This window comes from Poecilia latipinna, unplaced genomic scaffold (genome assembly GCF_001443285.1).
Source record: "Poecilia latipinna isolate Pla-1442-1.1 unplaced genomic scaffold, P_latipinna-1.0 Scaffold14, whole genome shotgun sequence".
NCBI lineage: Eukaryota > Metazoa > Chordata > Actinopteri > Cyprinodontiformes > Poeciliidae > Poecilia > Poecilia latipinna.
In genome coordinates this window covers 460238-473996 of record NW_015112630.1, presented here as the reverse complement: position 1 = coordinate 473996, position 13759 = coordinate 460238, and the positions used below count along the sequence as shown (strand labels likewise).

Below are 13759 nucleotides of genomic sequence, written 5' to 3'. Positions count from 1 at the left end.
AACAAGTGTAAAAAAATAATAATTGGAGAATATGTGAATCACAGCTCAGCACAGGTTTAATAATGCAGCTTTTATTTAAATCGTGGCTGTTGAGCAGCATCATTTTTTGTGTAGGCAGCAAATGCAGAGGAAAAGACTCTGAGCATTGACTCTTGTTCCAACCTGTTTACCAGGAATTTCGGTTTTGCTTGGTAACCGTAGAATAACTTGGAATGTGGCGGTGCCTTGTCTTCAGTGCTTTTAAACTAAAGCCTGTTAAAAAGGTGATGAATATGACTTTGAAGCCGTCATATGTTAACCAGAGAACGGGTCTAGTTGATGTTCTTCTATGCTAACAGAAAAAAGGCATCCACGTTTAATAAAACAAATCTCAATATTGTGTTGACTGTGAACACTCAACTGTACTGAGGAACTTGCCAATGTTCACATGAAGTGTTTTTCTGCTGAGAGGTGGGACACTTGGAGCAAAATGAAACAAACCGAGGTGCAGTTCTGTCTTGTTTAATGAACCACAGGAATGGTAAAGGCTTAGTCATGTTGGTCTTAACCTGCTACGCCAAAAGATACAACTACATCTTTCCAAGAGGATCCGAAACAGACAGCAGAGGGTCAGAGTGTTTAGGCAGCTGGAGGGGGGGAAGCCCCTTGTCTTTAGGCAGTTTGAGTCAATTGCATTTTTATTGCTTCTGGATGTCAAATAAGTACCAGCATCACACTTACACCAGCTCCACATCAAAGTTTTACAATTATTTCTGCAGAACTTCAACACACTGTGAAAAAGGTGGAACTGTAAAGCTTTAAATAGTACAAGATGTTGCGATAATAGTTTTATTGTATAAAAACTGCAGGGTTTTTATACAATAAAAACCCTGCAATTTTTATTGCAGGGTTTTTTGTAAAAACAAAAAAATTAGTTTTTACAAAAACCACAACATTTTGCTTTCTGGGTCAATAATATAAAAAATGTAATATTTAAACTTATGTCATATTGAATATAAAATTCAAAGAGTTGGCTTGAGGAGGGAAACAGTTTCGTTTACGGCACACTGTAAGTGGAGTTAATGGTGAAATGGATGTTAGATTTAAAAAAAGTAATGCAATCTCTTTATTTTTGGTGCAAAATGAAAAAAAGTATATATTTAGATTTATATGAAAAAAATCATAAAAACGTGTCATTGCATGTGATGGTGGGGGATTGTCCACATCTGGAAGTCTGTCTGTGCTCTCATCTCGTAAACTGTGTTCTAGTAGACTGAGTGTGGTCCTGTTAGTACCAACCGCTCTGTGTGGGATTCCATGAATAGGACTTTAATTTCTCATCCCACTCTGTTGTTTGTATCAGTGGATTAATGTGAGACCTTCTCACCTCCATGCTGTCTGCTGTTCCTGAGTCCATAAACAGAGAGCCTCTGGAGTCCTCTCTCCTCACAGCTTGGCCGTTCAGCAGCGCAAGACCTGCAGCCGGAGCAGCACACAGCATAATGTCAGTCTGCAGAACACCATCCATCAGAAGGTCGCTGATTCTCCTCAGAACCATCAGCTCACGGCTCTCTGGAGACACAGCAGAGCTCTCCAATGCAGCAGTTTAAACTTTACACAAAGCACGGTGTGACTCTGACTGTGTAAACATGGACGGCAGAAAACAGGAGGTGGTGAAACCGGCTTTGAGAAGCACATGAAAGATTTAAAGTTGAAGATGATGATGCTTTCTTTGTCGTTTGCAACTCAACAGGCACCACGGCTCATTAAACATTAAAAGATGAGGGGGTTTTTATTTATTTTTTGTAAGGAAACGACATTCTGATTGAGACGTCATTATGACCGCTGTAATCGTTGCAGCACCTTTCAGACGCTGAATAAATGACAGCTAGGAAATCGCAATTAGCGGTAAACGCAGAGAGGGCGCCTGTGCTCTTTACCCAATCAACAAACCAATCAGCGTCTTGCCTAATGAACCGTCATCACTGCAGTCTACAAAACTGATCAAAACACGGCGATGTCCGCTGTATTTGAACATTGCCGTACTTCCTTTTGATATTAATGTGGGGTCCGCACCCTTTCTATGCTGCAACTTTCATCTCATGTCACCAGTGAGTGATGTATGAATCAAGAAGTCTTTAATGTGATGGAGGAGTCCGGCCTGGGAATGTTCTATATGCTGAGCAACTAATGCCAAGAAGAAATGAGCAGTAATGTAGCGCGCTCGCACTAGTCTGGTGCTCAGCTGTGGCTTTCACACTGAGTGCTGCTAATGCATTAAGTTGTGTGTTGCGTAAATGCAGCTGCGGTGCTGCGGGAGCCCCTTAGGGTGATGACACCGGGAGATGTGTAAACAGGAAGAGGTCGGCCGGTCAGGTTGTGGCTCTCCACTCACCGTGGTCTTTCTCCATGACCGTGCTGATCCTCCGGCTGTCCGTGGAGCTGCTTGATATCAACTCGTCTCTGGAGCCCTGCGGACCACAGAGGCAGATTCACACAGAGATACAGAGAGCTGACTTCAGGTCCTGTTCCACTCAACCGGACTTTAGCGCAACGAAAATGGAACAAAGTTTGTATTTGACTGAAATACAACTTCTTCTAATTAGAACAAATTAGAATTTGTTCTAATTCTTTGGATGTCTGAAACAACACATGTACCTTAGTGCTCACATATAGCTGCTATTCAACTGGTTCAACCACCATTATCAATTACAGGGTTTCCTCCTGAGTTACGCTGGTCAACAGCCAAAAAAAAACTATCTGGGTTTTTCAACTGTTTGATGTGCTGAATCCTAAAATCACATTGGTTTTGCTCAATCAGGTCAACTTTCTGAACTATGGAGCAACATGAGCATCAAAATGCAGGACTTGTTCTCACATCTGGAGAATCTGATCAATGAGTGATGAGCAGGAGGAGAGATTCCATCAGGACAGGGAAGAGACGGAGAATTTTACAATGAAGACGTGATGTTCAACTCACATGTACTTATTATCAGTGTTTATTATTCAATCTACAGAAATCCAAGTTTGTAACATTTAATTAATACACTCTGTTAGAAAACAATTTTTTTCTCCTAAGACTTTTTTTGGATGAGAAATATTTACAGAAATGAACTGATAATGTCACAAAAATGTCATCAATTTAGTTAAAAGATCGAATTTCTCTAAAGCAAATTATTACCTGACCTGATTGGGAAAAATTTATGTCATTTTAGGATTCAGTGGTGCAAAATAGTCCTAATTCATTTAAAAAAACATAAGACAACTTCCAGGAAATATTTATTTGTAACCCAGTGTTGTCAGCCTGGTGGGCTGCCAGGCTTTACTTACCCCCTGCCAGGCTAAAGCTAGGCTATAGCTAATGCACTGAACTCCGCGCAAGAAGGAAGAACAGCCTGCATGCACTGAGGCATGGTTAATTTCTCTGTATTGGTTAACATATTTTCAGATCCTGTCACTGATTATAATATATTCATTAGTCTTCTATCTTGTTTAGTTCATTTTATGGAACCACAGCATTTTACTACATCCAGTATACTTATGACAATATTGAACATTCATCTATATGCACTGTCCCATTTACATGGAAATGAATGACTCAATCAAATTGTGGATTATTGATTCAATGAGTTGATGTCACAGAGTCCCATACACACAACAGCAGACTGGCTCCAGAGGAATATAGATGGGCGGGGCAATGGGTTATCTTAGGGGGACAAGGGATGCTTTTTACTGTAAACAAAATTTCAAATAAAATAACCATGATTATTAATACAAAATAAATAACACTTATGTAAACAGTGATATGTAGAGAATGCTGAGTAACTGTGCTCAGATTTGCATAAACACAGAATGTCTAGAAAAGAGAACAAGAGTCGAGATGTTGCAATGACTTAGTCAGAGACCAGACCAGATCTCAAACCATCAACATTCTGTTTCACAACCTTTCACAACTGAATGTCAGTAAACCTCAACTCAATGAGGCAACACTGACAGGAAGGAGCCCACAGATCTTCACTTCACTGCAGGTGCTGGTGATAAGGCGATAGGGAACATGGTTATGGTAAGGTGTTGCTGCAAAAGTTGGTTTGTAACAAGCTGTCATCACATTCAGTGGTCATTTGGTTCTCACAGTGCTTCTGTATTTAGCCTCAGCTTTTGTCTTTTCAGCAGCAGAAGTCTAATGTAATTCATCTGACGCTGCCATAATGCTATAATGCCAATATAATAACCTTAGCCAAGAAAGAGGAGGAACTTAGTTTGCCATGACTGTGCATCGTAAATCTGTGGCATCATGGTTTCTCTTCCTTTGAAGAAATCTGGTTTGGACTTAAAAATAATAATAAAAAATGTAGCACAAAACTTAAAATAATGGAAACCGTGATACTGTACTGTGATTGTATTTCAGGGTAAATTTCGTCAATAACAACAACATGTAAGAGTGTAACAAGGTAAATTAACTCACATTCAGACCAAGTCCAAGACTTGACATCTGCGGTTGGGCCGACAGCTGCTTCAGGTTCTGGTAGAGCAGCTCGTAAAGTGGCAGGTACAGCGTGCAGATCCTGGCCTGCTGGTTCTGAGACGTTCACAAAGAGCAGATCAGCGCTTCACTTTGGTCTTTAAGGGAAAACCGAATTCTTTCTTACATATGAAGAAATGATGATTAAAATCATCCAAAAAGTTTTAGTTATCAAATTCTCAAAACATTATAAAGTGAACAAGAAAGGAGACGCTGGCTGATTTTCGGACCGTTGCGGAGGCAGAGAAGATCGGCTGATTTCCCAAAATTAACTAAATCTTGGCCAATTAATTGAGAACTATTGCTTTACAAATATATGCGCTTGAAATTTTTTATATGAAGTCTGAAACCTTAGAGAAAATGTATAGTAAAAATATGTAGTAAATTATGTAAGCCAAAAAAAAAATAAAAAATTAAAGAGCCTCCAAAAAATACATACTGACCTCTTTTCATTGTGACAAGAAAAACAAAAAGCAGCAGGATAATTTATTTTAATTTGCTATGAGAGCCACACAGTTTGTCCTTAGAAAGGAAAACAGCATTGGCAGTGTTTCAGTTCTGTGTTCAGAAACAGTTGCAGATAACAATAAGACAGTAAAAAAAAAACAAAAAAAAAACAGGGTATATTGTTGAAGACATGCAAAGTAGGGCCACAATAAATAATTAAAATGACTCTCCTACACTGGGGGTGCGGACGAGATTATCTCCCCAAGCCTTTCTGTCACCTGCTGCTATCAGTGATGGATTTGCACTAAACAGTGGCTTGTTTGCATAACAGACAGCGCTATCGCTATGGGAGAGCAGCAGACAACATTAAATCTTATGTACAGTTGGTGACGTGTGTCACATTAAACATTAACTTCTTAAATGCAAATATGGAAGGCACCATTTTATAATAAATATATGGACAAATAAGAGAAAAACATAATCTAATAAGGAGGAAAACAGAACTTTTCTTATTAACTAGGAAACTTTTACATTAATGTTAACAAATGAAGTTAAACCTAGTTAATGTTGTGGTTTAATCTTAAACTCTGTTCTAAACCAAGCATGTTTATGTTACCTGGCTGTTCTAAAAAGGTGAATGGGGTCACTTTGGCCCCCAGTGAGTGGAAAACAGGTTTTATCAGAAACAGGATATGGATGGATGAATGGACGTTCGCTTCACCTCCCTGTTCTCACCTTAAACGCCGTGTAGCGGTCGTCCATGGCGTGTTTAATCAGGAGGTTCTTAAGAATGCTCACGGCCAGCTGTCTGACCTCGGGGCCCTGCTGCAGGGCCTCGGCCACTTCTCTCATCAGCAGACCCACCAGGAAGTGATTCCTGCAGTACTCCTCTGTCAGGCTGAACTCCAAACTCTGCTCTGTGTTTGAGCCAAACAGGAAGTGTTAGCTCTTCAGTACTGGATGGAGCGAGCAACACTTCAACAAGCATGAAAGGAAGAAAATAGTAATCACCAGTTATGCAACTTATTTTTTATATATATAAAATGCTTGGGTAACAGGCAACTTTATATTTCACTGGGATAATTCATAATTCCAAAAGTCATGGAGAAAATTTCTTCTTAAATTCCTAATGTTCTTTTAACATCCAATCATGATGAAATATCATCTCCTTTTCATGAGGCATTATTTATAACATAAGTACAACCTTACAACACATAGCTACATATTATATTGTGTAATTATTTCTTTAACAAAAATAAACTAGAATGTGGCAGCATTGTGTGTTAAATTAAATCCATCTGATGACTGAAGACAGAAGTTCACTGATTTGACACTTTTATAAACAGAATACTTCAAAGATGGCGTTACATAAACTTTGATGTCAGGAAGAGGAATGTTGTAATAAATGGGCATATTAAAATTGCCATAACATTTCCAAGTTCTCACGATATTGAATAGTGAAGTTATTCTTTGGCATGTGCCAAATATATGTTTAATAGAAGACTATTTGTTTCTGTTCATGTGCTTTGAGAGGAATGCAAACTTGAAATGGTTATGCAAATTTTTTACATAACTTACGTATGTAAAAAAGAAAATATAAGAGTCGGATAAGGTCATGTTAACCTATTGTTCCAAGTCAAAAAACCAAAAACACTAAGGCAGAAATTCCAAGCTAACTTGTGCTACTTTTATTTAAGCTTGAACTCGCCCATCAGCTAGCTTAACATAGCATTCACTGTTTAGTTTTAGAAATACTAAAAAGTTACAAAGTAACTAAAACTCTAAGCTGTGTTTAAAACAGATCTAAAAAAAATCTGTCTTGCTTATTTTCATAAGCTAAAGCTGAGATATCTGAAGCTATCTTGGTTTACAATCTCTTAAACTTCAGATCACAAACTAGCTTAAGTGTTTTCTAGAGAATGAGATCTATAGTATATTACAGCATTAGGCTACTTTAGAAAGGCTAAGGAGTTTTGTAAAAAACAAGGCCAACATTTATCTTTGTCAACTTTATACATACATACAAATTAGCATCCAAGATTGGAGAGATTACCAGCTAGATTAAATGTCGTCTGAAAAAGAGAAATACCTTTCTTAAAATGGTGTAACATAAAGCCTAAGCTGTGCTTAAGACAGATGAAGAAAAACCTCTATAGCCTATGTTTTTATCATTTCACTACCTTCGAAATAACATACAATAATGGGGAAATGTGAAGTTATGTTGGTTTTCAGTTTCCTAACCTTGAGCTTACCAGCCAAATTAAATCATTTCTGGGAAAGAGGAATACCTTTCTTATACTGCTGGTTACAAAACCTAAGCTGAATTTAAGACATATTTTTAAAAAATCACTGCATGTCAAGTTGGTGAATTTATTTTTTTAACTATGTATGAATTGGTATGTCCGGTTAGAAGTCTGGATTTTGGCTAGGCCATTTTTCAACTGTCTTTTGATAGACTTCCATGCAAGCAGTCAACATGTTAAAGGCTGAAATTCATGACAATACAATCTAAGAGCTAGAAGGTGCTAAGACAAAAAGCCCTTTCTCTCAAAAAATCATCTGAGCAAAAATCAAATCAATGAACAAAGTCCTGGAGCAAGGGTCTGAAAACTCCAGCCCAGGGAGTTTGGTCTCTTGCAACTTTTTGATGTCTCTCTCATTAAACAGTGCTGAGTTAAATAGTTAGCTTGGTAGGATCACAATAGGATCTGGGCACCTTATGGGACCCAAACACACATCATGACCCAGAAAAAAATCCGGACTTTGACCTAAAGCTGCAGCTCAAGCTTTAGAAAACTGAACTGAAGCAAATACTTGCAAAGCTCAAAGAACTAAAGCAAAAAATGGGGTAAATAGAAGTAGGTCATAACTCCTACATAGTAATATATCTAATAAGATGATAAAGAAGTGTCAAAGATGGTTCTACAACCTACTAAATATTGTTTTCTATAAACTGGGTCTGCAGTTTGAGAGAGCTTCAATTAATAACAGTATAATAAGTCATGTGTTTTTGAGGTTGTACTTATATCAGTTTAATACCTGATAAAAACTGAATATTTCTTGTATCCTGGTTAGTAGTTTTCTATTTAAGTGCTTAAGAATAAATAAATAAATTAAATAAATAACAAAAATGACGTAAATCGGATCAATACATGGTACTCCACTCAAATGAACCAGAACTAGTTGCAAGGTAACACAAATGCAAAATATGTCATTCAAAGTGCAACACCGCAACCAATGTAGCAACAAAATCACAAAACACATCAAATGAGAGATTACTTCCACAAATATGAAAATGAGAAGAACCCAAATAATTCTGCCCATTATGGAGAGTATTAGGAAGTTCTGATGCAGGAACTTTTTAATTTCATGTAATCAGAAAAGATCAAAGAGTCCAAAGAGTTATCTGTTGTGTTAATTCAAGAGGAGCCAAAGCCTGAAAACCAAGCAACTATTATCTTGGCTAATGCTGGAGGCAGAGAGAGAACAATATGCAGAGGGAAGAGGCTCAGACAGCGAGAGAGATAACCGCAGCTCCATAAGAAATGTTTTAAGGCTCTGTTTACAAGTTGAAAGTCAATTATGGATAAAGAAAAGAGGCTTGGTTGATTCCCTGAACAGCAGAGTGCTTCTCCACTGCAAAACAAGGAACCCAGATGAAGACCTAGCATGAGGAATGTTTAGGATGAGTGGAAAAGACGAGCGCCTTAAGAGGTCAAGGGGAGGGGAAGAGAGAGGGCGCGCTGACGGCGGCCGGGAGGGTTAATAATGCCAGTCAGAACAGGAGCGGTGAGCAAAGTGTTTGCACACGGCGGCAAACGTGGGGAGTGTTACGGTTACAGAGAGGGGAGCATCACCTACCTACAGGGCCAAAAAGCTCCGTCGCGTACGGTATTAAATCTGACCACAAGCAAAACACACACACACACACACACACACACACACACACACACACACACACACACGCACGCACGCACACACACACACAAAAAAAACAAAAGCAAAAAAAACAACAAAAAAAAAACAACAACAAAAAAAAAACAGAGAGGGTGGGGTGAGGTGAAAATAAAGAATTCTGCCAACACAACACAGTCTGCTTCGTAGTCATGGTGAGGCAAACAAATTTCTGTTACATTTGCTAATCTGGGGCTGAATCATGACAGGTATCATTTACCCAGCAGGTTCAAAGAGGGCATCAGTGTGACGTATGCAGGTTAGAACAAATACTCAGCGTTGTGGAAGCTCCTGTGTGCTCACCTTGAACTCTCTGCAGCTTGGTGCGTCCAAACGCCATGGGCAAGTTCAGAGGGATGAAGTGCTCATGGTTACATACCGCCATTAGGAACTCAAACTTCATTTCTGTCAGCACCTGAGAGACGGGCATGGACAACGCATGAGCTTGGTCTCGCACATATTCAAATCTCTCTCATCGCCCGTCTTGTGCAAATACAATTGTTCAAATATGACGGGGAGGTCTGTGTTTCTTTTAGTTTGTTAATCAAATTTGAGGCTCACGCAACAAATGTGAGAAAACAAAACTCGAAGTTAGCTGGGAGGCTAAATAAACAGGCCGACACCACACAACGGGCTGCGTGTTTATGGAAAAGAGCGAGTGAAAACGATGCAGTCGTCTGTGTACTGAGTGTGCTGAGGTTTTAAGAAAGCCACATCAGACGACGAGGAGCACATGCTTTGATCTAATTTGGATCTCTGTCAAATAAAAACAGATGCCATCTCACGCAGAGGCTGAATGTCAATCGGAGTGGATGTTGAGTGGAAACGTACCTTTGGATCCTTAAGGCTAAAGTGGCACATGTAGTGGTTGACCAGGCCGAACGCGAAGCCTCTGTTCATGAACGTCATGCACCTCTGAGAGGGAAATGCACATGGCTGAGGTTAATACCACATCCCTGGCATCTTTACGGAAACCCAACCATAGCAGACCAGCAAGCGTGAAAATAACGAGTTGTGTCTCATGTCAAATTTCATAGATACAAATGAGTTGGTCAACCTGTGATTCATAAACCACTGCGTAGGTGTAAGAGGAAAAGGAAATGGTAAATAGCTATTGATTAAAAAAGGGGAAAAAAAAGGAAACGATTGCTGTCATGTTTTGCATGTGGCATTCAGACCTTGATCAAACTGGCCAGGCTCAAGTTGATGCTCCTGGCTTCCTCTGGGATTTCCATGTGGCGGATGGTGATATGGGGCATAATGGACAACACCAGGGACTGCAGCGCCTGGTGAAAGCTGTCTGGGAAACGTTGGGCCCGTGGCATCTGAAGAGATGGACAGAATAGCTTTCCATTATATGTACTACAATCAGCATGGCCGTAAAGCTGCAGTGTGTAACATTGTGTAACTTTTATAAAAATGATATGATTTTTTACATATTTGTTCAAGCTGTCACCATGTTGTGCTCGTATGAGACAGATAATCTGTGAAAAGATGGAGCTCCTCCACCTCCTCCATGCGCTGCTACCGTCTCCTGAAGAAACGCACCGGTCCTGACCAAAAATAACCCATCAGAGCCGGGAGGAGGGTCTTAGTGCTGTCAATCAACCGCGTGAACGTGTTTCTCAATGTGCTAACAGTAGAGACATAACTCACTGTTACAGGAAATTCGCCTAGCCATCATCAGTGGTAGTCATGCTAACTAGTTCTCAATCATACCTATGACTGGCTGCTCTAAGACCCGCCTCCTGGCTCTGATTGGTTGTTTCTAGTTAGCACTGGGAGAAGATTATCACAGGTTATCTGTCTCATATGCTGTCACAACATAGACACTGTACACACTATAGCTTTAAGGCTATGGGACATATCAAATTAATGCAATTGCACTGTGTAATAAACTTGTTGGATTTTTCAAAAAGTGTCGCTACTTAACAGAAATGTCAGATTCAGGCATGATTAAAGATTTACCACCTGGAAACATGTTACACACTCTACAATCTCCCTGACATCCAGCACTCTGTAACGGCAACTTGCATAACCAAGACTATGGGGTTGGCAAAAAAAAGTCTGGAAACGCATATACCGGTATTTCCACATACTTATCTCACCCTGGAAAATAATTAAATCCTATTCCATAATTTCCCATTCTCTGATGGAAAGTTGTACTTGAGAACTCCTCCTCTTGGCTGTCCGTTATTGCTTGTATTTTACTCAGCATAGATATCAGAATGTTTGGCAACAATGAGATACAACATCCTAAATGTACTTTCAAACTTTGTCTCTTATCTGCCTTACTTTGATTGAAATTTTTTTTTTAGAAACTTAATTTTATTCTAAGACCTGAGAGTCCAAAGCTGAATGTCAAAAACAACCAAATGCCGTCACAATACACCACTTTTAAAATCCAAAAATGAAAAATAAACCATGCAAACACTAACCAGATCATGCAGGTGATCTGAATGAAAATAACTAACGTAGTTCTACCCTCCTTCTTCCTGATTAAGCCTCAGTTTTTCCTGTTTAAAGTGCTGCTGGTTAGCTCCCAGATGGAACCCAGACTCATGACACTGCAATGTACAGTATGCACATGAGTAATGACCCAGTAGAATCCTTGAGTGGAAGGTTTGTGAAAACATAATGGCGGGTTTTTGTCACACCACATGCAGCGTGCTACAACTTGTCAGACGCACACCAGAAAAGAATATCTGGATTGGAGGGGTCGGTGTCACTGAATACCAACCTTCATGCGGTTCCCTTCCTGCAGGTACTGGGCCATGGACTTTGCCATGGTTTCAAAGAAGAACCATGAGTACTAGAAAAAGATGTGAAGAGAGAAAAGGTCACAAGCTGGCCTAGAGTCAGAATTTACTCCTACACAGTCTTCCTAAGAATAGCAGTCACCACAAATAAAGAAACGGTGATGGGAAAACACGTCAAAGACCAAGACGGCAGGCAGAAACATGTTGAAGGACTTTTCATCTTGTTCCGGCTGCGGATACCAACAGATTTAAACTCTAACATTCCCCCTGCTGTTCAGAGCTGGTATTACACCCTGAGGTCTCTACACACCCTGAGCAGTTTGTTGCTGGTGTTGAAATCTGCAGTTTGCTTAAGAGTGGCTGTTACAGCGGTGGCCAGCACTTCGTGAGTGGTAGACGAGCTTCCTGATGCTGGAGCGTTGGCCACAAAGACATACTGAAACAATAAAAAAAAACAAACAAACAAACAAACAGCTCATTAATTTTAACATTTAAATAGAAACAACCAAACATAATCTGCTGCTGCTTTGGTGATAGAAATAACTGGAGGAATGTGGATGTGGACTGTAGGTCACCTTAACGAAGGAGCGCAGGTAATGTTCCAGTCCTTCCTCTTGACATTTGGACACTATGTGTATGATTACACTGAAAGGACAGAGTGGGAAATGTTAAAGCTGTGAGCATTCAAAGACATATACTGACTATATTAGATATAACGGTTCAATACCATGGCAACAAAAGCAGTGAATCACCGAATCACATAGCAGCAACTCAATGTATTGATAAATCTAGACGTGGTGAAGGTATCTTCACACACAATCATCCGAAAAAGTTGTGTAGGCTGAAATGCATATGTTGCTATCAGGGAACACTTCCAGTCTGGTTTAAGATTATGACCAGCAACAGTTGCTCAAACAATCACTCCCTACAAACATTTTAATGCCACTTTTGAACGCACCACACAACTTTGGAGCAACGTAGCTCCAGATGGTCACACTGCTGCCTCTTCTTGAATACTGTTAGTTTTAGACCAGAGTACGCACCGGCTTCCAAACAGATTGCCCCTAGCTTCGTCAGTATGCAGATGTTCCTCTTGATTTTTGGTCTGCAGCTCCTGAACAGATTCACTGCTCTATACGTTCTGCAGTTGTTCCCTTATGTCTGCCAGGCCTAGTTCTGACCCAGTCCATTTTAGAGCATTCTGCTTGGCTAGAAACTCTGAATTCAGAATTCCACACTGATGAATCTCATCAGCTGTATTTCCATTAACTATTGTATAAAAATCCTGGCAGAAACGATGAAGAGGACGACAGGAGGTAGCAAGATGATGATGATTTGCTTTTGTTTGATCTATTTTTTTCCCCAGACAACGAGCAGCCGGCTCCACCAGAGCTCTCACTGCGTCGCACAGTTCATAAACAGTTGTGTGTCATTCCAATGTGTTGAATCCAGCTCTTCTACAATTTCCCCAAACTGATGCACATGCAGCCCCTGGTTAAGAACCATGCTCCTAAGGCCCTTAAATATTTCCAAAATATTTACAAGGTTGGTTGTATGTACATAGAAAATATAAGTGAGAAACTTGTATTATTGTTTTTGTAAATTGTTGATCCGAGTGATTATGTACATGCGGGGAGCGGTTACTGTGGTGAGTAGCGTGAGAAAAAATGAGAACAACAGAAAGCCGAAGCTTTTCTGGACAGGACGTGTGTTCTCACATAAATGTATTCTTGTTTGATCAATTATCTCATTAGTTTAAAGACTGTATTGAATTTCCTATCTATGAAGTAGTTTAGGTTAACGAGGGACAAGTGAACTCAATATAGAAAAAAAGAACAGAACAATGGGATGATGGGAGGAAGAAGGGAGAAGAACACGGGAGACGACAAGAAGGAAGCTCATGTAGACCGCTGCTAATGCGGGCAGAGGTTGAGGTGGGAGCAAGAACTGGACTGTCTGATGCACGTTCTGCACAAGTAAAGTTACACCCGGTGGGTAGGAAACCTGGAGAAGTGTTTTGTAGTGAAGAACTGCGGAGGAGAACTGCGGCTGCTCCGAGGAGAACTGCGGCTGCTCCGAGGTGGCTAGAGGAACGTGT

At 40.0% G+C, this 13759-nt stretch overlaps 1 protein-coding gene across 3 annotated transcripts in view; it reads right to left on the bottom strand.

Annotated features, from left to right (window-relative positions):
- The window catches only part of dock11 (dedicator of cytokinesis 11), an 88894-nt gene that overhangs the window by 35297 nt on the left and 39838 nt on the right, over positions 1–13759 (bottom strand). For 2 of the 3 annotated variants that reach the window (XM_015032003.1, XM_015032012.1), the window contains exons 25-35: positions 12237–12306; positions 11972–12097; positions 11643–11714; positions 10081–10227; positions 9734–9817; positions 9206–9317; positions 8810–8848; positions 5684–5865; positions 4445–4558; positions 2375–2450; positions 1367–1455 (exon numbers count right to left, since the gene is read on the bottom strand). In XM_015032003.1, coding sequence (XP_014887489.1) covers positions 1367–1455; positions 2375–2450; positions 4445–4558; positions 5684–5865; positions 8810–8848; positions 9206–9317; positions 9734–9817; positions 10081–10227; positions 11643–11714; positions 11972–12097; positions 12237–12306 — 1111 coding nt within the window. The remainder of the gene's footprint in view (positions 1–1366; positions 1456–2374; positions 2451–4444; positions 4559–5683; positions 5866–8809; positions 8849–9205; positions 9318–9733; positions 9818–10080; positions 10228–11642; positions 11715–11971; positions 12098–12236; positions 12307–13759) is intronic. The other variant, XM_015032007.1, reaches the window with a different exon arrangement.